At 39.3% G+C, this 22598-nt stretch overlaps 1 protein-coding gene across 1 annotated transcript; it reads right to left on the reverse strand.

The window, feature by feature from the left end:
• Window positions 1-1308: 1308 nt before the first annotated feature.
• On the reverse strand, window positions 1309-6065 carry KBTBD7 (kelch repeat and BTB domain containing 7). The gene has a single exon (XM_003412599.4). The coding sequence runs from the start codon at window positions 5745-5747 to the stop codon at window positions 3708-3710; it is 2040 nt and encodes a 679-aa protein (XP_003412647.1). The 5' UTR covers window positions 5748-6065; the 3' UTR covers window positions 1309-3707.
• Window positions 6066-22598: the final 16533 nt, after the last annotated feature.

The raw sequence follows: 22598 nt of genomic DNA on the forward strand, positions 1-22598 counted from the left end.
TGGTTTAAAGAGCGTGAATAGCAAATTGACTGTTTTTATTGACAATATTTTAAATACGTTCCTTGTGGATAGATATTCTTTTCCAACCACCTGTCTACCTGTTCATTATGAGATAAAAAACTTTGGCTGCTTAGACATATTTCTAATAAATAGCTGTGTCAGCGATGTGAAACGTATTTTGCTTTATGACTTGATATGTACACAGCATTCTTGGATATATCACTTTTATTTATATAATGCTTAATTTTTCAAAGTTTTCATATACATTAGCTCATTCAATTGACTCCTTTAGATCATTCAAGTTATTTAAAATATTCTCATGTTAATCACCATGAGGAAGTTTAAGTTTCAGAAATAAAATGTCAACTTGGCCTTTCTTCTGAGGTAGGCATTTTCACATCCCTTTCAGATGGTGAATGTACGTATGTGTATCTTTATCTCAGTTTTAGGAATGGCATAACATTATGTACTCTACCCTTGACAACATTTGAGCTATGTGCCTTATGAAAAAATGCTAATTCCTTTTATAGACATGTTCTTGGGACTGTGTCACAGGTGTTCTTTTCCTGGGTATGTGGATGAACTTCAGAAGTGCCATGACACCATTTGAAATTATGAAAATACGAACATGTGCCTTTTTCTGGAGGTATGGATCAAAAGCTTTGTCAGATTCTCAATACAATCCAGGTATGAAAACAGAAAAAACGCTGTTGAACTAAAGGAAATAGAAGGGAACTTGGAGTCTGTTAGTGTCCTCCCAAAATTCATGTCCACCCAGAACCTCAGAATGTGCCCTTATTTGAGAACAGGGTCTTTGGAGATATAATCAGTTAAGAATCTCGAGATGAAATCATTCTGGATTTAGGGCAGGCCCTAAATCCAATGACTAGAGTCCTTGTAAAGAGAAAAGGTCATGTGAAGACGAAGGCTATGCCCCCGCCTCAAACCAAGGGACACCAGAGGCCCTCACACTAGATGCAAATTTTAAAAAGTTAATTGCTAAATTGCTCTTTTATTTTATCCTTTTGGAAACACCGATGCCATTTATCCTTTGAATTTCGGGTATCTGAAATAATTTGCGTTCTCTGAGCTTTTTAGAATATAGGCACATATATATAAAAGACAGTAATGGTCATTTTAAATCTTACAAATAGTAGTCCTGTAAGCCATATTGAGCATTTGCTAAAAGATGTGATTAACTGGAAAACTGAGACAAGGGTGCTTTCCTGTCAATTAGGAATTTCAACACTACCTAGTTGTGTCATTCACTGACTAAGCAGAAACACTGAATTAAGAAGTCAGGAGGCCTGGGTTCTAGTGCCAATTTTATTTGCAACTAACCACATACAAATCTCTTACCTATAAAATAATGGTTAACATCTACTCCAATTCACAAAAACGTAAATTATGAAAACTGTAAAAACAAAATGCTTCCCAAGAAAAACCTCATGGTAAATGAAGATATTACTACTATTTACTTTTGGCTTTAACTCAAAGGCTGAAAATGACAAATGGGAGAATTTGTCTTTCATAAATTAGCTGCATACCTTAATTCTGCAGATGGATGATCTGGTTGAGATAAGCATTGTCTTATATTTCAACTTTATAAAACAAAAAGCTATCAACAAGAAATTACTGATGAAAAAGTTGGCCAAGAAAATTACACTATCGAGAAATAGCTATGTTAAAAGCAGTGCTTATAACATCCTGATATCAAATGGGACAAAATTTAGTTTTAGGCCACTAAAGCATGTTTGCCCTTTTGAAAGAACACATCGATAGGGCAAGCATATCATTTCACTAAAAGTAATGTTAAACAGGAACGTCCTGTAGATTCTTCTAAAGGCCAATCAGAATGGCTAAGAAAACATTGTTTTTCCTTATCTTTTTCTCTCTCTCCCTCTTTTTTTTGTCCTCTGACATTTCATTAAAAAATTCAGTTCCCCATACCAGAGCACACTCCTCTGTACTCTGCCAGAGTGAAAGAAATGATAGCATTCTGTCACTAGAGAACAATCATACACGAGGGATTAGCGTGTTATCAAAAAAGAAAAAGATTCAGGAAGATCATTCTAAATGGGAATAGAAAAATTAATACACTATAAGCATCTGGCCATTTATCATGTATATGTATCAGGCCAACCATATGTATTACAAGCCTTCAAAAGGTAAGCACCTGTATTTTCCTGTACCTAACAATGTCAGTTTTGTGCAATTTAGTCTCTATTCTGGACTTTCCCTTACATTATGGTGACTCCTCCCCCCCAACCCCCGCCAAAAAACACTGGACCATGATTCACATAAAAACACGGAACAGATACAAATGCCATAATAAAATAACCATGTATACCACTTCTTAGGGAAATATTTTAGAGGAAACATACTTTCACAGTTGGCCCCAAATGCCATCATTCACTTATGTTCTTTAACTGTCAACTTTTAATACAAAAATACCTTAAAGCTGATAATTAAGAACATTTACAGGGACTTCCAAAACTGACAGAATATTTCAATGCTATACACAGCTTAAAGTTTTAAGGTTTTTTGCTGGCACTTGATTTCATAGTTGATAGACACAATGACTACTGATCTCAATAAAATACTGTTTTTAGCTTATACATATTTTCAAAATCCCGTAGTACCTCACAAAAACAGTAAAGAACAAACCACATTCTAATCAAGAGTCCTCTAAGATGAGCACCAAAACTATAGTCAAAAGGTTTTAGGAAAGCAAAGCTTTTAGTCAAGGCGTGACCAATTGATAAAAATTTACCTTACCCAATATGTCCAATGAAAAAAAGGATCATTACTCTGATTCAATAAAACATCTATCAGGTATAGATCAAAAATATGAACCTATAAAACTTGTTCCTTTTTTTTTTTTTTTTTTGGTTTAGAAGGGTTTTTAAATGATTGGTGACATTATCAGAATGGCTTTTTTTTAAGATAGAAAATAGAGATCATTTAGCAAATGCACATTTTATATTCCAAATTAAAACTGGAATTTCTTTCAAACAGTGAAATCCTGATTTTTTAAAAATCTTCCATGAGCTAGTAAGGCCATTCTGTACATTATCAAAATGAAATCACTATTCAATAATCTTAACGCACATATCCACTTTTTTTTTTCTCTGCAAAGGGGAGGAGAGCCAAACAAAAACTTAACAAATTATGTTTAACTTAAATATACATTTTTAAAAAAACAACTAGTTTAAAATTTTGGAAATCTACTGCTTTCATTATTGTGAAGGAAAATACATACCTTCAAAACCCTACCTAGCAATTCGTAGTCCAGTAAGTTTTCTATTATAAAAATTCAAATAAAAAGTTACTTTGCTTGCACCACTGAACAGAATTTTAAAATGAACGGACTAAACTAGGATAATTAAATTATAAACATGCTAATTAATCAAAATAATCCACTGGTACTTTAACAATGAAAAAAATCTCCAAGCATTTTAATCGATTATAGAGTTTAGTTTTTTCATAGAACTTTTACTATTTTAATTTTGGACTTTTAGCACGGTAAATTATTAAATAGGCTGATTTCATGAACTGTTTAAATTTTGTAACTTTAAGTTAGTATTTCAAAATATTACCCTTTCTAAACCAAATCTGTGGTCTTACTCAAATTTTTTTTTTTTTTTAGGAAAAAGAAGGCTCTTTTTAAGATACATTCCAGAGCAGTAGAAACGCCTTAGTATTATTTACAATGAACCCTGCTGATCCTGTGCATTTCGCTGAGGCGCTACTTGCACCCAGACTTCATCATCAGAAAAAGAACTTGAGCTTCCTGACTCAGAGTCCAGCTCACTAAATCCATCTAAGTCCCACTCAGTACTAGACTCACTCCGTGCATCATCTTCCTCAGTGATGAAACTCTGACCAGGTTCAAGGCAGGAAGGATACACACGAGCACAGAGGCAAATAAACCCAGAGTCAAACTGCAAGAGGCCTAACATGGTACCGATGTTAATCCACTGGTCTTCTCTGGTATCATATTCATACACAGTCACCCTGTTCTTTTTCCACTGTGGAGTGGTCGAGGTGATGAGCAGCAATTTTTGGCCATGATTGACAATCTGATAGTTGTGGGTCTCTGAGTCCAAGGGAATATTACTAATACGCCTCCATTCTCCCCTGGCTGGGTTGTAGACCTTCATGACCGGGATGTCACAGATACAATAGATCTCATCATTGAAGACACAGGCTTCCTGAAAGTCACTACGTTTAAGAGAAGCACAGTTCAGCCACATATTGTGGCTAGGATCATAGCAGAGCATGCGTTTACTATTTACAGCATAAAGATAGTTCTGAACCACTATTAGTTCAAAGGAATAGAAGGAATGGGGTACAGGAGCCACCAGAGCCCACTGGTTCCTCTGAACACTATAGCATTCCACTTCCTTCAATTTAACACCAGTAACAGGATCTCGTCCACCCAAAATGTAAATGTAGCCATTGAGGTATGCCACATCCATGCCCTCACGACACAGCAAGCGGTCTGCAAGTTGCTGCCAACTATTCTGGGCCGGTTTATATACCCAGAGGTCTTTCCTGGGCTGGGCAGCTAGATAGATGTCATGGTCTGGAGAGACACAGACAGCTGAGGAGGTGATGGTCTTAGTGTGAGCCAGGCTGGTCAAAGGTGAAGGCATTGTGTAAATGTCCCCTGAGTATGGGTCATAGCAGAGAAAAGGATCTCTGGGGTGTCCAAAGAAAATCACCATCTCCTTGGCACACATACCCATCCTCTGGGGTGGATTTTCTGCTGAAGATACAATAGAGCCGGTGCTGCTGTTTGGTGTGGGCACCACAGTCTTGTACATCGTATCACCATAGCGCATTTGTAGGGCCCCTTCAATAACGTCCAGACAATGCTTCTTCACAATGGGCTTGGTCAGCAGCCCTTCCAGGTAGTCCTGATCCTTTTCAGTGAAGTGTGTCCAACGGACACACTTGAAAACTTCTGCAGCGCTGGGACCACGCTCTTTGGGAGCAGCCTCCAGCCACTGAACAGCCACATGGCACACAGTCCGCTCACTCTCTATGTCCAGACTATCCAAGCGCAGGACAGCCAGCAGCTGGGCCAGGGTCAGATCTGCCAGAGTCTCCTCCCGATTTGAACCCATTCTACTGAGCTGCTTGAAGTTGTGAGCTATAAAGGACTGGGCCTGAGACCGCAACTTGTGATGGTCGAAGGCGTCTGCGAACTTCAGGATGGCGGTGCAATTGGTCAGGTCGAGGCGACGGGCTAAGAAGGAGGCGCAGGCTTCCCGCACATACTCGAGCTGAAGCATGTCAGAGGCCGCATAGAGGCGCTGCACGTTGGCCTCGCTCAGCGCCACGCGGCCCGTGTAGCAGTAGTCAACCAACACCTCGAAGGACTCGGCGTCCACATCGTGCATGGTCACACTCGCCTGCTGGCTCTCGTACATGCCGCCCGTGAACATACTCTTGAAGTATGGGCACGCGGCGGCCAAGACGTTGCGGTTGCAGGAGAAAAGGCGACCCGTGCCAGGCCCACTACCAGGTGTCACCACCTCGATGGTTACGTCGCATAGCAGACGCGCGTCGTAGAAAGACTTGAGCTGTGCCAGCAGAGCTGCTGAATGGGCCGAGTCCTTCAGCTCCTCTGGGCCGGTGAAAAATGCCGAAACCGAGGGTTTGGAAATCCTCTTGGGCCGTCTCCCGCCGCGGGGGCTAGCGAGGCGGCGAGAGCGCGGGGCTTCCTCCCGGGACTGCATGGTGGAGATGGCGGCGTACTGAGGGCGAGAACGATCGCAGCCAGCGGGCTCTGGCTCCTCCTCACCCTCCTCTCGCTGACGTTATTTGCCGGGCCCCAGAAGAGACTGCGGCACGGGCCGCACTTAGTGAAGTCAGCCCTACACCGCGGAGCTCCCTCGATTTATCGCTTAGACAGTGCCTGACTCACCCTCTTTCAGTTTCACGCCCTTTGGCCACCTCAGCACGCCCTCACAGGACCCGCCGGATAGAGCCGAAAGAGCCGCCACTGCCGCGCTGGCAACACCGGTAGACACCCAGGAGAACTACCTCTCCCAGGGTGCCTCTCGCGCCCCGAGGCATGCTGGGGCCATTCAGACCCAAGGGAAGGGCCTGACGGACAGGAGCCGCTTTGCATGTTGGGAGTAGTAGTTTGAGTAATATCGCGAGATTTCTAGGAGTTAAACTGGTTTAAAAGGCTGTCAGAATTACTGGCAATTTTCCTCGATTTCATGGTTAAGAATATTGACCTTGCAGATCAGATTAGACGCTCCTTACTAATCTTCATAAAACTGTTTCCTCTTCCTAAAATGGATATTTCATATGGTTGTATGAGGCCTGAACGAGACACCTTGCATCGTGCGTAGGGCGCTTTATTAAATATTTGATAAGTAGAATAATACAGTGCTTATTCAATGCTTAACATATAAATATTCCATAAATGTTAGCTCTTATTTTAGAATTTATTAAAAATGAGGCACACACTCATTTGAAATTGTGAGTTTTTAAGAAAAAAGCTTGCATATTTCTGCAAAGGAATCCATTCCGGTTTTAAATATTGCATCTTTTGGATAGTTCAGAAGGGTATGACAATAGTTTAAATATTACACAATATCTGTAGGGTCTTTTAGATGTTCTTGAGACTATGTGGAGGTCCTATAAAACAACATTTATGGATGGCCTCAAATATGCAAATCAGCCATAAATACCTGATTTGGTCTCATCAGATCAACATTTTATCTCGTGGAAAGAAAGAGTATTTTCATTAAGCTCTTAATATGAATGTTTTCAAATTGTCTAATACAGCTCCTTTCACTGCTACTCCACAAATCAACTGAAGGTTCTGGAATTGTATTTATTAAGCAGTTTTAGAGTTTTAAATACAAATATTTCAACAAACAGATCTTGTAATGTACCTTACACCTTGTCAGTTCTACACGTCCTAACATTCCTTGACTTAATACAGTTTAGTCTATGTACAATCGTGTTTTATACATGCACTGATCAACATTGTTAAATCATCAACATAAACACTGCTAAGTCATTGATGGTTAAGTTCTTTGTATCTTCCCTTACTGTGTTGTCTGGCATAGATTACCTTTCACAGAGTCCAAAATATTAGTAGGCTCTATGCCCTAAGGTCTAGAACAGTGCTGTTCCATAGAACTTTCTGCGATGATGGAGATATTTTCTAAATATATAATGTATATTTACATGTTAATATTTATAAGTATTTTATATTTATACCAATAAGGTAGCTACGAGCCACACATAGCCCTTGAGTACTTGATGTATGGCAAGTGCAACCTAGGAACTTAAGCATTTTAAATTTTAGCAACACCACATTGGCACCAATGCAATTTGATGGGGGATAGAAAGTCTTTTCAACAAATGGTGCTTGAACAACTGGATCAGTATATTTAAAAAAAAAAGTAACCTTCGACTGCAATATTTCACTATAATTAATTTGAGATAGATCTTAGTAAACAGAGAAGTAAAAATTATACAGCTTCTGAAAGAAAATATGGGAGACTTTCTCTGTGATCTTGGAATAGGCAGAGATTTCTTAGGACACAAAAAAACACTAATTGTAAAAGAAAAAATGATAAAACAAAACAAAAACCAAACACACTGCCTTTGAGTCGATTCTGACTCATAAAGACCCTATAGGACAGGGTGGAACTGCCCCATAGGGTTTCCAAGGCTGTAAATCTTTACGGAAGCAGACTGTCAAATCTTTCTCTGGTGGGGCAGCTGGTGGATTCCAACGACTGACCTTTTGACTAGCGCTTAACCACTGCGCCACCAGGGATCCTTAGCGTAATACTTCTCAGAAATAAAAAGGAAACAATCTTTGATCTGCACAATAATGTGGATGAGTCTCAAAAATATTTTTATTATGAGCAAGAGAAACCAGACGCGCCAGAGTACATATTGTATGACAATTTATGTGATGTTCCAGAAAAAAGAAAATAAACTATGGTGAACAAAAATCATGACAGAGGCTGCCACTGTTAGGGGATAAGGGTGATGGGTTGCTGGGCTGATTGAAAAGGAACATGAGAAAGCTTTCAGGGATCCTGGAAATGTTCTTTTCTTGATTGGGCTGCTGGTTACACAGGTGTATACAGTTTGCCGAACTCTTTGAACTCTACACTTAAGATCGGTACATTTTAATGTTAAACATATCTCAATTAAAAAATATATACAGCATCAATTTGGGGAGAATTTTTGTTGGTGTATATTTTACTTTTGCTTAATCTTTTCTGATGTATATTATTAGGGTGATTACGAATTTAATACCAACATTGTTCTTCATAAAGCAAGTAACAGTAGTTTCTTGTGCACATGGTGATTAAAGGGTTAAACAGTGGTGCTACTAGGGTTGTTGTCACCCAGTGCGCTAACTCATGGTGTCACCCCTCCATGCTGATTATCACAATATTGTAGCTAAAACACCAGAAAAATTGACAAAATCAGCAACTATTAAAAACACCAGCAGGAACAAAAACAACACCATGTGATTGTAGTGTAGGCAAAAACCATGTGATTTGAAGCACCATTGTAATTAGGTAGTAATGACAAATCTGATCTGAATGTATTGGAAGGTTCAAAAAATAAACTAGCGTACACTTTTAGACTTGTGGGTATATTGATCCATGTAAACTGGGCTTATGGAAAAATGTTTTTGTTGTTATAACCAACTACAGAGATATTTTTATAAAAAATAAATTTCTGCTGAAACAGCACAAAAAAAATAGTCATTTTGGTGTCACCCCCCGTCACTGGGTGAGGTCCACACCCCCCACAGCCCCCTAATGATGCCACTGGGGTTAAAAGAAATAATAAGTGAAAATTACTTAGAGAGTGCCTGCACACAATAAATGCTTAGCAAATGGTTTCTATTATTACGATTACACATACAATCATAATTCACTATATATATGACTCCACCCTATTTCCTGTGAAGCCACCAAATACAGCTCTAGAAGCCTTATTCACTAAACTGTTGTCTAGGGTATTTGAATATTTTGGCTTAGCTCTTACCTTCCGCCTCTCAAATTTTTAACTCTAAATATCTACTTGTTTCCCTTCCTTTCTGTGCACAGAAATAAAACTCTGCTCCAGGAATAGGGAGAATGTGTGATTCTGTTCTAACAGATTCTAGAGCAAGGGCTGTAAGTGATCTAGAGATAGTCTACAAAATCCCATCTAAATTGAATAGTCTGATTATCTGAATATGGAATCCTTAATACCTCCCCAGACCTATGAATGGCATACATTAAATCCTATACCACAGATAAAAAAAACGCAAAAACATAGAGATATTAAAATGGTAGATTATATATTTAAAAGGTTATGTATATTGATGTGTGTCATTGCTTCTGGAAACCCTGGTGGGGTAGTGGTTAAGAGTTCAGCTGCTAACCAAAAGGTTGGCAGTTTGAATCCACCAGGTGCTCCTTGGAAACCCTATGGGTAGCTCTACTCGGTCCACTATGAATCCGAATCGACTCGATGGAGACAGGTTTGGTTTGGTTTTGTTCATTGTCTCTACAGACATTGATATCTACTGATTAACAACCTTACTAAATGTATAGTGAAGTTTTCCCTTCAGTGTTCTATTGCAGATGACATTGGCAGTGATACAAAATCTTGTTTTCATATTCGATAACATATCTGAAAAAATACCAAATAATTAATATATGGGTTTAAATAGGAAAGTGTTACAATATCCTAAATTCATTTGATGAAACCTTGTTTATTTAGTTGTACATGTGAATCCATTGGTTTGGAGTGATCAACATCTAAACTAGACATGAACACTTATGACTAAATATGTCTTTCCTATCTGACCTCAGCTGGGGCCTTCTCTATTGACTCTTATCAAACATATACCTGTGGAACCTTACCTTAAATACATCCACCAACTTGCAGCCCTCCCCCTTTACTTCTTTTGAGTTAGGATTTCCATCTTTAAGAGGATGAGAGTATTGGGAAAAAGAAGGTGAGAAAGAGCCTGTTGATTCTATGTATATCATAGAAAATATATTCAATGATGCCCATATTTCAGAGACTTAGTCTTCTGGAAAAGACCAATCTTGAACCCAGGTTGGTCTGAGCAAGGATTATATATAAGTTACGATTCAATGCAGAAAAGGTAAATATGAATGATAGAGAAGAGTTTTTCCTGTCATAGACAGGATAAGAGAAAATGAAGACTAATGGAAGCATACGTGTAGGAGAATAAAATTAATTTATGTTTGCAGGAAGATAGTAAACTCCAACTGAGAACTTGTGTATTGACACTACTGCCTGACTAAAGTATATACTAGCTAACCACCCCATAGAAGTAAGAGGTGAGCTACATTTGAAAGCCCTAAATGCGAAGGATCTCCCAAAAAGTCACGAAAGTGATAAATTCTAACAGTAATTTTTTTATACTATTAATTTTTTTTTAATAATCTGATATTCAACTAGAGCCCTGGTGGTGCAGTGGTTAAGAGTTCAGCTGCTATCCAAAAGGTCGGTAGTTCATATCCACCAGCTGCAACTTGGAAACCCTGTGGGGCAGTTCTACACTGTCCAATGGGATCACAATGAGTTGGAAGTGACTTGATGGAAATGGATTTGGTTTGGTTTGGTTTGATATTCAAACAGAGTGTAGAATCTGTTCACTCCTTTTTTTCTATATTCAAACCGACTCTGCACTGACTTTAGTGACTGGCTACCACAAAAGTTTTTATGGGTCTCTTCTCCTTCTACTGGAAAATGGATAGTCAGTGGGCAACCCCTAGTGAGTGGGCATTATTTAGTGGCTGCTGTTGTTGTTAAGTGCCGTTGAGTCAGTTCCGACTTATAGTAACCCCATGTACAACAGAACTAAACTCTGCCTGGTCCTGTGCCATCTTCATAATCATTGCTATGTTTAAGCCCATTGTTGCAGCCACTGTGTCAATCGATCCTGTTGATGGTCTTACTGTTTCGCTGACCATCTATCTGCTTTACCAAGCATGATGTCCTCCTCCAGAGACTGATCCCTCCTGATAACATGTAAATTACATGAAATGAAGTCTCACCATCCTTGCTTCTAAGGAGCATTCTGGATGTACTTTTTACAAGACAGATTTGTTTGTTCTTTTGGCAGTCAGTGATAAGTTCAGTATTCTTCGCCAACACCATAATTCAAAGGCATCAATTCTTCAATCTTTCTAACTTATTGTCCAGCTTTCGCATGCATATGAGGCAACTGAAAATACCATGCTTGGGTCAAAGACACCTTAGTCTTCAAGGTGACTTCTTTGCTTTTTAACACTTTAAAGGGTCTTTTGCAGAAGATTTACCCAATACATCGTTTGATTTCTTGACTGTTTCTTCCATGGACATTGATTGTGGATCCAAGGAAAATGAAATCAATCTTTTCTCTGTTTATCATGATGTTGATTATTGGTCTGGTTGTGAGGATTTTTGTTTTACGTTAAGGTATAATCCATACTTAAGGCTGTAGTCTTTGATCTTCATCAGCAAGTGCTTCAAGTCCTCTTTATTTTCAACAAGCAAGGTTGTATCATCTGCATATCACAGGTTGTTCATACTCCTTCCTCCAATCCTGATAGCATTCTTCTTTATATAGTCCAGCTTCTCAAATTATTTGCTCCGTACACAGATTAAAACCCCCACATGTCTGTCAGTTTGTCATAATGTGGGGGCTTGCGTGTTGCTGTGATGCTGGAAGCTATGCCACCAGTATTCAGATACCAGCAGGGTCACCCATGGAAGACAAGTTTCAGCTGAGCTTCCAGACTAAGACAGACTAGGAAGAAGGACCCGGCAGTGGACTTTATTATTATTATTATTGTGCTTTAAGTGAAAGTTTACAAATCAAGTCAGTCTGTCACAGAAAAACTTAAATACACCTTGCTACATACTCCCAATTACTCTCCTCCTAATGAGACAGCCCGCTCCCTCCCTCCACTCACTCTTTTCGTGTCCATTTTGCCAGCTTCTAACTCCCTCTACCCCCTCATCTCCCTTCCAGGTAGGAGATGCCAACATAGTCTCAAGTGTCCACCTAATCCAAGAAGCTCGCTCCTCACCAGCATCCCTCTCCAATCCATTGTCCAGTCCAATACATATCTGACGATTTGGGTTCGGGAATGATTCCTGTCCTGGGCCAACAGAAGGTCTGAGGACCATGACCACCGGGGTCCTTCTAGTCTCAGTCAGACCATTAAGTCTGGTCTTTTTATGAGAATTTGGGGTCTGCATCTCACTTTATTATTTTAATTTTTTCTTTTTTATCCCACTGCTCTCCTGCTCCCTCAGAGGTTTCTGTTGTGTTCCCTGTCAGGGCAGTCATCGGTTGTAGCCAGGCACCATCTAGTTGTCCTAGTTTCAGGCTGACGTAGCCTCTGGTTCATGTGGCCCTTTCTGTCTCTTGGGTTCGTAATTATCTTGTGTGCTTGGAGTTCTTCATTCTCCTTTGATCCAGGTGTGTTGAGACCAAACGATGCATCTTAGATGGCCGCTTGCTAGCGTTTAACACCCCAGACACCACACTTCAAAGTAGGATGCAGAATGTTTTCTTAATAGATTTTATTATGCCAATTGACTTAGATGTCCCCTGAAACCATGGTCACCAAACCCCTGCCCCTGCTATGCTGGCCTTTGAAGCATTCAGTTTATTAAGGAAACGTCTTTGCTTTTAGTTTAGTCCAGTTGTGCTGACCTCCCCTGTATTGTGTATTGTCTTTCCCTTCACCTAAAGTAGTTCTTATCTACTATCTAACTAGTGAATACACCTCTCCCACTCTCCCTCCCTCCCCCACCTTGCAACCACAAAAGAATGTTTTCTTCTCAGTTTAAACTATTTCTCCAGTACTTATAATAGTGGTCTTACACAATATTTGTCCTTTTGCAACTGAATAATTTCACTCAGCATAATGCCTTCCAGGTTCCTCCATGTTTTGAAATGTGTCACAGATTCCTTACTGTTCTTTATTAATGCGTAGTATTCCTTGGTGTGAATATACCATAATTTACTTATCCATTCATCTGTTGATGGGCACCTTGGTTGCCTCCATCTTTTTCCTATTGTAAACAGTGCTGCAATAAACATGAGTGTGCATATATCTGTTCGTGTAAAGGCTCTTATTTCTCTAGGATATATTCTGAAGAGTGGGATTGCTGGATCATATGGTAGTTCTATTTCTAGCTTTTTAAGGAAGCGCCAAATCTATTTCCAAAGTGGTTGTACCGTTTGACATTCCCACCAGCAGTGTATAAGTGTTCCAGTCTCTCCACAACCTCTCCAACATTTACTATTTTGTGTTTTTTGGATTAAGGCTGGCCTTGTTGGAGTGAGATGAAATCTCATCGCAGTTTTGATTTGCATTTCTCTAATGGCTAGTGATCGTGAGCATTTCCTCATATATCTGTTAGCTACCTGAATGTCTTCTTTAGTGAAATGTCTGTTCATATCTTTTGCCCATTTTCTAATTGGGTTCTTTGTCTTTTTGTAGTTGAGGTTTTGCAGTATCATGTAGATTTTAGAGATAAGGCTCTGACTGGAAATGTCACAGCTAAAAACCTTTTCCCAGTCTGTAGGTCGTCTTTTTACTCTTTTGGTGAAGTCTTTGGATGAGCATAGGTGTTTGATTTTTAGGAGCTCCCAGTTATCTAGTTTTCCTTCTGCATTCTTAATAATGTTTTATATGCCATGTATTAGGACTCCTAACGTTGTCCCTATTTTTTCTTCCATGATCTTTATCGTTTTAGATTTTCTATTTAGATTTTTGATCCACTTTGAGCTCGTTTTTGTGCATGGAGTGAGGTATGGGTCTTGTTTCATTTTTTTGCAGATGGATATCCAGTTATGCCAGCATCATTTGTTAAAAAGACTGTCTTTTCCCCATTTAACTGTTTTGGGGCCTTTGTCAAATATCAACTGCTCAAATGTGAATGGATTTATGTCTGGATTCTCAATTCTGTTCCACAGGTCTATGTATCTGTTGTTGTACCAGTACCAGGCTGTTTTGACTACTGTGGCAGTATAATAGGTTCTAAAATCAGGTAGAGTAAGGCCTCCCACTTTGTTCTTCTTTTTCAGTAATGCTTTACTTATCTGGGGCCTCTTTCCCTTCCAAATGAAGTTGGTAATTTGTTTCTCCATCTCATTAAAGAATGTGGTTGGAATTTGGATTGGAATTGCATTAAATGTATAGATCACTTTTAGTAGAACAGACATTTTTATAATGTTAAGTCTTCCTATCCATGAGCAAGGTACTTTTTTCCACTTATTTAAGTCTCCTTTGGTTTCTTGCAGAAGCTTATTGTAGTTTTCTTTGTATAAGTCTTTTACATCTCTGATAAGATTTATTCGTAAGTATTTTATCTTCTTGGGGCCTACTGTAAATGGTATCAGTGTTCTTTTTCTTGGTGTAGAGGGATCTGATTTTTGTATGTTGGTCTTGTATCCCAAAACTCTCCTGAACTCTTCTATTAGTTTCAGTAGTTTTCTTGAGGATTCCTTAAGAGTTTTCTGTGTATAAAACCATGACGTCTGCAAACAGAGATAATTTTACTTCTTCCTTGCCAATCTGGATGCCCTTTATTTCTTTGTCTAGCCTAATTGCTCTGGCTAGGACTTCCAGCACAATGTTGAATAAGAGCAGTGATAAAGGGCATCTTCGTCTGGTTCCCGTTCTCAAGGGAAATGCTTTCAGGGTCTCTTCATTGAGCATGACATTGGTTGTTGGCTTTGTATAAAAAAAAAAAAAAAATGCCCTTTATTATGTTGAGGAATTTCCCTTCTATTCCTATTTTGCTGAGAGTTTTTATCATGAATGGTTGTTGAACTTTGTCAAATGCCTTTTCTGCATCAATTGATAAAATCATGTGATTCTTGTCTTTTGTTTATGTGATAAAAAAAGATGGATTACATTAATTGTTTTTCTAATGTTGAACCATACCTGCATAAAAATGTTGAACCATACCTGCATACCTGGTATGAATCCCACTTGGTCATGGTGAATTAGTTTTTTGATATGTTGTTGAATTCTATTGGCTAGAATTTTGTTGAGGATTTTTGCATCTAAGTTCATGAGGTATATAGGTCTGTAATTTTCTTTTTTTGTGATGTCTTTACCTGGTTTTGGTATCAGGGATATGGCGGCTTCATAGAATGAATTTGGGACTATTCCATCCATTTCTATGCTCTGAAATACCTATAGTAATAGTGGTGTTAACTCTTCTCTGAAAGTTTGGTAGAACTCTGCAGTGAAGCCGTCCAGACCAGGGCTTTTTTTTTGTTGGGAGTTTTTTTGATTACCTTTTCAATCTCTTCTATCGTTATGGGTCTATTTAGTTGTTCTACCTCTGTTTGTGTTAGTTTAGGTAAGTACTGTGTTTCTAGAATCCATCCATTTCTTCTAGGTTTTCAAATTTGTTAGATTACAATTTTTCATAGTTATCTGATCTGATTCTTTTCATTTCAGTTGGGTGTGTTGTAATATCGCCCATCTCATTTCTTATTTGGGTTATTTGCTTCCTCTCCTGTTTTTCTTTACCAGTTTGGCCACTGGTTTATCAATTTTGTTGATTTTTTCAAAGAACCAGCTTTTGGTCTTGTTAATTCTTTCAATTGTTTTTCTGTTTTGTATTTCACCCTAATTTTTATTATTTGTTTTCTTCTGGTTCCTGAGGGTTTCCTTTGTTGCTCTTTATTTGTTCAAGTTGTAGTAATAATTCTTTGATTTTAGCCCTTTCCTCTTTTTGTATGTGTGCATTTATTGATATAAGTTGACCTCTGAGCACTGCTTTTGCTGTGTCCCAAAGTTTCTGATAGGAAGTGTTTTCATTCTCATTGGATTCTATGAATTTCTTTATTCCATCCTTAATGTCTTCTATAATTCAGTCTTTTTTGAGCAGGGTATTGTTAAGTTTCCAAGTGTTTGATTTCTTTTCCCTGCTTTTCCTGTTATTGATTTCCACTTTTACGGCCTTATGGTCAGAGAAGATGCTTTGTAATATTTCAATACTTTGGATTCTTCTAAGGCTTGCTTGATGACCTAATATGTGGTATATTCTTGAGAATGTTCCATGTGCACTAGAAAAGAAAGTATACTTGGTTGTTTTTGGGTGGAGTGTTCTGTATATGTCTGTGAGGTCAAGTTGGTTGATTGTGGCATTTAGATCTTCTGTGTCTTTATTGAGCTTCTTTCTGGATGTCCTGTCCTTCACCGAAAGTGGTGTGTTGAAGTCTCCTACTATTATTGTGGAGCTGTCTATCTTGCTTTTCAATGCTGATAGAGTTTGTTTTATGTATCTTGCAGCCCTGTCATTGGGTGCATAAATATTTAATATGGTTATATCTTCTTGGTGTATTGTCCCTTTAATCATTATATAGTGTCCTTCCTTATCTTTTATGATGGATTTAACTTTAAAGTCTATTTTGTCAGAAATTAATATTGCTACTCCTGCTTGTTTTTGATTGTTGTTTGCTTGATATATTTTTTTCCATCCTTTGAGTTTTAGTTTGTGTCTCTAAGTCTAAGGTGTGTCTCTTGTAGGCAGCATATACATGGATCGTGTGTTTTAATCCATTCTGCCACTCTTTGTCTCTTCATAGGTGCATTTAGTCCATTTACATTCAGTGTAATTATGGATAGGTATGAATTTAGTGCTATCATTTTTATGTCTTTATTGTGTTGTTGACAGTTTCTTTTTCCCACTTAATTTTTTGTGCTGAGTAGCTTATCTTTATGTATTATCCTTTCCTCATATTTGTTGTTGATTTTGTTTCCACTGAGTCTCTATTTTTTTCTTGTATTTTATTTTGATGAGTACGATTGTTTGTCTCCTTTGTGGTTACCTTATTATTTTCCCCTATTTTTCTAAATTTAAACCTAACTTTTGTTTCTTTGTATCGCCATATCTTCCTCTCCATAAGGAAGATCTATGATTACATTTCTTAGTCCCTCTTTGTTGTTTTAATGTTGTCTTCTTTTATATAATAACATCGCTGTTATCCTGTTTTGAGCATTTTTTTTTTTTATAACCTTGCTTTGTTTTTTTGATTGCCCTGTCTGGGTTGACTTCTGATTGCTCTGCCCAGTATTCTAGTCTTGGGTTGACACCTGATATTATTGATTTTCTAACCAAAGAACTCCCTTTAGTATTTCTTGTAGTTTTGGTTTGGTTTTTACGAATTCCCTAAACTTCTGTTTATCTGGAAATGTCCTAATTTCACCTTCATATTTAAGAGACAGTTTTGTTGGATATATGATTCTTGGTTTGCAATTTTTTTCCTTCAATTTTATAAATATGTCGTTCCATTGCCTTCTTGCCTCGTGGTTCCTGTGAGTTTATCCTTCTTGGCTCTCCTTTGTAAGTGACTTTTCATTTATCCCTAGCTGCCCTTAAAATTCTCTCTTTATCTTTGGTTTTGGCAAGTTTGATTACAATATGTCTTGGTGACATTCTTTTAACATCTACCTTACGTGGAGTTTGATGAGCATCTTGGATAGATATCTTCTCATCTTTCACGATAACGGGGAAGTTTCTGCCAACAAATCTTCAACAATTCTCTCTGTATTTTCTGTTATCCCTCCTTGTTCTTGTACTCCTATCACTCGTAGGTTATTTCTCTTGATAACGTCCACATGATTCTTAAGTTTTCTTCATTTTTTAAAATTCTTTTATCTGATTTTTCTTCAAATATATTAGTGCCCAGTGATTTATCTTTGAGTTCAGAAATTCTGGCTTCTATTGCTCAGTTCTGCTTCTGACTTTCTACTGAGTTGTCTACTTCTGTAATTTTATTGTTAATATTCTGAATTTCTGATTGCTGTCTGTGTATGGATTTTTCCAGCTTATTAAATTTTTCATATGTTTCTGAATAATCTTTCTAATTTCTTCAATTGCTTTATCTGTGTGTTCCTTGGCTTGTTTTGCGTATTGCCTCATTTCCTTCCTGATGTCTTGAAGGGTTCCGTATATTAATCTTTTGTATTCTGGCTCCGGTAATTCCAGGAATGCACTTTCATCTAGAAGATCCCTGGATCCTTTGTTCTGAGAGCTTTTTGAGGTGATCATGGTCTGTTTCTTTATGTGACTTGATATTGACTGTTGTCTCTGAGCCATCTATAGGTTATTGCACTAGTTTATGCTTCCTTACTGTGGCATAGCTTCTTGCTTTGTTTTGTTTTGACATACACAAATGGGTTTATTGAGCAAGCTAGCTTGATTATTTTCACCTTTGGAGCTCTGACGTCTTATCCCAGATGGCTAGAGCTGTTATCAGGTATATTAATCTAGAAGTCTGTTCACTTTTCTTGTATGAATTCAGCTCAGGTGTCCAGGAAGCTGATCATCAAGTATGTGGTACAGGGTCTGTCCTACAGTCTCAGAGGGGCAGGGGTGATTGGTAGATGTACCGGTATCTGATTGCAGCGGGTGGTTATGCTCTGAACAAGGCAGGGGGCTGAGAACCGACCCCCAAGTATCTCTGAGGGAAGCGCCTCCCTGTTCCCTAGAGCATGCTGGTGGTGGGTTCTGCAGACGGACCATGGGCAACCAAAGTTTTTGGTTGTAAGGACTGGGAGGTATCAAGTATCCTTGGACCCATGTCGCGGGTGGCCTGGTGACCTGAGTGGAGCTACCAGTCCTTAGGTCCCTGATTTGGGTAGGTGAGGACCTCGTTTAATAGGCAAAGCAATGTCAAACATGAAACACCCACCTCTCCACTGCACAGCTGCAGCAGTTGGAATCTGCCAACAAGGGCTTTTTCTCCCAAAATAGGCCCACACAGGTACATGCAGAAGGGAAAGCTGCTCAAAGTCCACGGACTGTTTATGCCTGGACAGGGGTCACTTCTATTTTAAGCTCCCCCAGGATGAGGAGCTCGCAAGTTATGTTTTCCCTCAAGTGTAAATTTTTTTCCTTCTCCAACTTCAGGAGAATGGCTCTGGATGCTCAACAGGGCCTACCTCAGGCCCAGGGAATTCAGCCACTGAAGCCAGCTTGGGGGTGGGAGGGTGTGATGAAATATACGCAAGTATTTAGCTTTTGCCAAGAGCACCATTCTTCTCTGGTTCTGGAGGTGTGAATAGGCTTTGAGGCTGGCTGCATCTCCCTGAGGAAACTGCGGCCAAACGCTAGTAGCAGCCCACCGCTGCCATTCCGGGAATGGTGCCTGAGGGCTTCCCGTGATTCAGGTCTGGTAACTCCTCTCGCTTCTGAATGATCACTTCCTCGCTTTGCCCCTCAGTTCGTTTTCTAAGACTGCCTCTGTAGCTCAGGGCTCCCAGATTGTCACAAATATATTCATTTCACTTGTTTTTTCAGGTTGTTGTAAAGAAGGCTTGCCAGAAGCGTCTGTGTATTCCACCATCTTGGCTCCACCTCCGGCAGTCTACTTCTGAAAAGCGTTAACCAGTGAAAACCTTATGAATAGCAGTGGAACATTGTCTGATATAGTGCCGGAAGATAAGCCCCCCAGGTTGGAAGGCTCTCAAAAGATGAATGCGGAAAAGCTGCCTCCTCAAAGCAGAGTCGACCTTAATGATGTGGATGGAGTAAAGCTTTCAGAACCTTCATTTGCTGATGTGGCGTCACTCAAAATGAGAAGAAACAGCTGCAAACATCCATTAATAATTGGAACCTGGAATGTATGAAGTATGAATCTAGGAAAATTGGAAATCATCAAAATGAAATGGAATGCATAAACATCGAAATCCTAGGCATCAGTGAGCTGAAATGGACTGGTATTGGCCATTTTGAATCAGACAATCATATAGTCTACTATGCTGGGAATGACAACTTGAAGAGGAATGGTGTTGCATTCATCGTCGAAAAGAATGTTTCAAGATCTATCCTGAAGTACAACACTGTCAGTGACAGGATAATATTCATACACCTACAAGGAAGAGCAGTTAATATGACTATTATTCAAATTAACGTACAAACCACTAGGGCCAAAGATGAAGAAATAGAAGATTTTTATCAGCTGCTGCAGTCCAAAATTGATCGAACACGCAATCAAGATGCATTGATAATCCCTGGCGACTGGAAAGCGAAAGTTGGAAACAAAGAAGGATCAGTAGTTAGAAAATATGGCCTTGGTGAAAGAAACAACGCCGGAGATCAAATGATAGAATCTTGCAAGACCAACGACTTCTTCATTGCAAATACCTTCTTTCACCAACATAAATGGCAACTATACACATGGACCTCGCCAGATGAAACACACAGAAACGAAACTGACTACATCTGTGTAGAGAGACGATGGAAAAGCTCCATATCATCAGTCAGAACAAGGCCAGGGGCCAACTGTGGGACAGACCATCAATTGCTCATATGCAAGTTCAAGCTGAAAGTGAAGAAAATCAGAGCAAGTCCATGAAAGCCAAAATATGACCTTGAGTACATCCCACCTGAATTTAGAGACCATCTGAAGAAGAGATTTGACGCACTGAACACTAGTGACCGAAGACCAGACGAGTTGTGGAATGACATCAAGGACATCATCCATGAAGAAAAGCAAGAGGTCATTGAAAAGACAGAAAAGACCAAGATGGATGTCAGGGCAGACTCTGAAACTTGCTCTCGAACATCGAGCAGCTAAAGCAAAAGGAAGAATTGATGAAGTAAAAGAACTGAACAGAAGATTTCAAAGGGCGTCTTGAGAAGACAAAGTAAAGTATTATAATGACATGTGCAAAGAGCTGGAGATGGAAAGCCAAAAGGGAAGAACACGCTCAGCATTTCTCAAGCTGAAAGAACTGAAGAAAATTCAAGCCTCAAGTTGCAATAGTGAAGGATTCTATGCGGAAAATATTAAACAACGCAGGAAGCATCAAAAGAAGATGGAAGGAATACACAGAGTCATTATACCAAAAAGAATTAGTCAATGTTCAACCATTTCAAGAGGTGGCACATGATCAGGAACTGAAGGTACTGAAGGAAGAAGTCCAAGCTGCTCTGAAGGCATTGGCGAAAAACAAGGCTCCAGGAATTGATGGAATATCAATTGAGATGTTTCAACAAACAGATGCAGTGCTGGAGGTGCTCACTCGTCTATGCCAAGAAATATGGAAGACAGCTTCCTGGCGAACTGACTGGAAGAGATCCATATTTATGCCTATTCCCAAGAAAGGTGATCCAACTGAACGTGGAAATTATAGAACAATATCATTAATATCATACGCAAGCAAAATTTTACTGAAGAGCATTCAAAAAACAGCTGCAGCAGTATTCAGGCCGGGAACTGCCAGAAATTCAGGCCGGATTCAGAAGAGGACGCAGAACCAGGGATATCACTGCTGATGTCAGATGGATCCTGGCTGAAGGCAGAGAATACCAGAAAGATGTTTACCTGTGTTTTATTGACCATGGAAAGGCATTCGACTGTGTGGATCATAACAAATTATGGATGACATTGGACAAGAATGCGAATTACAGAACACTTAATTGTGCTCATAAGGAAACTTTACATAGACCAAGAGGCAGTTGTTCGGATAGAACAAGGGGATACTGATTGGTTTAAAGTCAGGAAAGTTGTGCGTCAGGGTTGTATTCTTTCAACATACCTATTCCATCTGTATGCTGAGCAAATAATATGAGAAGCTGGACTATTTGAAGAAGAACAGGGCATCAGGATTGGAGGAAGACTCATTAAGAACCTGCATTATGCAGATGACACAACCTTGCTTGCTCAAAGTGAAGAGGACTTGAAGCACTTACTAACGAAGATCAAAGAACACAGCCTTCAGTATGGCTTGCATCTCAACATAAGGAAAACAAAAATCCTCACAACTGGACCAATGAGCAACATCATGATAAACAGAGAAAAGATTGAAGTTGTCAAGGATTTCATTTTACTTGGATCCACAATCAACAGCCATGGAAGCAGCAGTCAAGAAATCAAAAGACGCATTGCATTGGGTAAATCTGCTGCAAAGGACCTCTTCAAAGTGTTGAAGAGCAAAGATGTCACCTTGAAGACCAAGGTGCACCTGACCCAAGCCATGGTATTTTCAATTGCATCATATGCATTTGAAAGCTGGACAATGAATAAGGAAGACTGAAGAAGAATTGATTTCTTTGAATTGCAGTGTTGCTGAAGAATATTGAATATACCATGGATTGCCAAAAGAATGAACAAATCTGTCTTAGAAGAAGTACAACCAGAATGCTCCATAGAAGCAAGGATGGCGAGACTGAGTTTTACATACCTTGGACATGCTGTCAGGAGGGATCAGTTCCTGGAGAAGGACATCATGCTTGGCAGAGTACAGGGTCATGGAAAAGAGGAAGACCCTCAATGAGGTGGATTGACACAGTGGCTCAAGAGTACAACGATTGTAAGGATGGCTCAGGACCGGGCAGTGTTTCGTTCTGTTGTGCATGGGGTTGCTATGAGTCGGAACCAACTCGACGGCACCTAACAACAACAAGAACAACATACAGATTGAATAAGTGTGGTGAAAGGATACAAAACTGATGCACACCTCTCCTGCCTTTAAACCATGCAGTATCCCCTTGTTCTGTTCCAACAACTGCCTCTTGGTCTAAGTACAGGTTCCCCATGAGCA

Source organism: Loxodonta africana, chromosome 17 (genome assembly GCF_030014295.1).
Source record: "Loxodonta africana isolate mLoxAfr1 chromosome 17, mLoxAfr1.hap2, whole genome shotgun sequence".
Lineage (NCBI taxonomy): Eukaryota > Metazoa > Chordata > Mammalia > Proboscidea > Elephantidae > Loxodonta > Loxodonta africana.

Bases quoted from the DNA above. Each gene is read 5' to 3' on its own strand.
- KBTBD7 (XM_003412599.4), bottom strand. From the start codon at position 5,747: ATGCAGTCCCGGGAGGAAGCCCCGCGCTCTCGCCGCCTCGCTAGCCCC.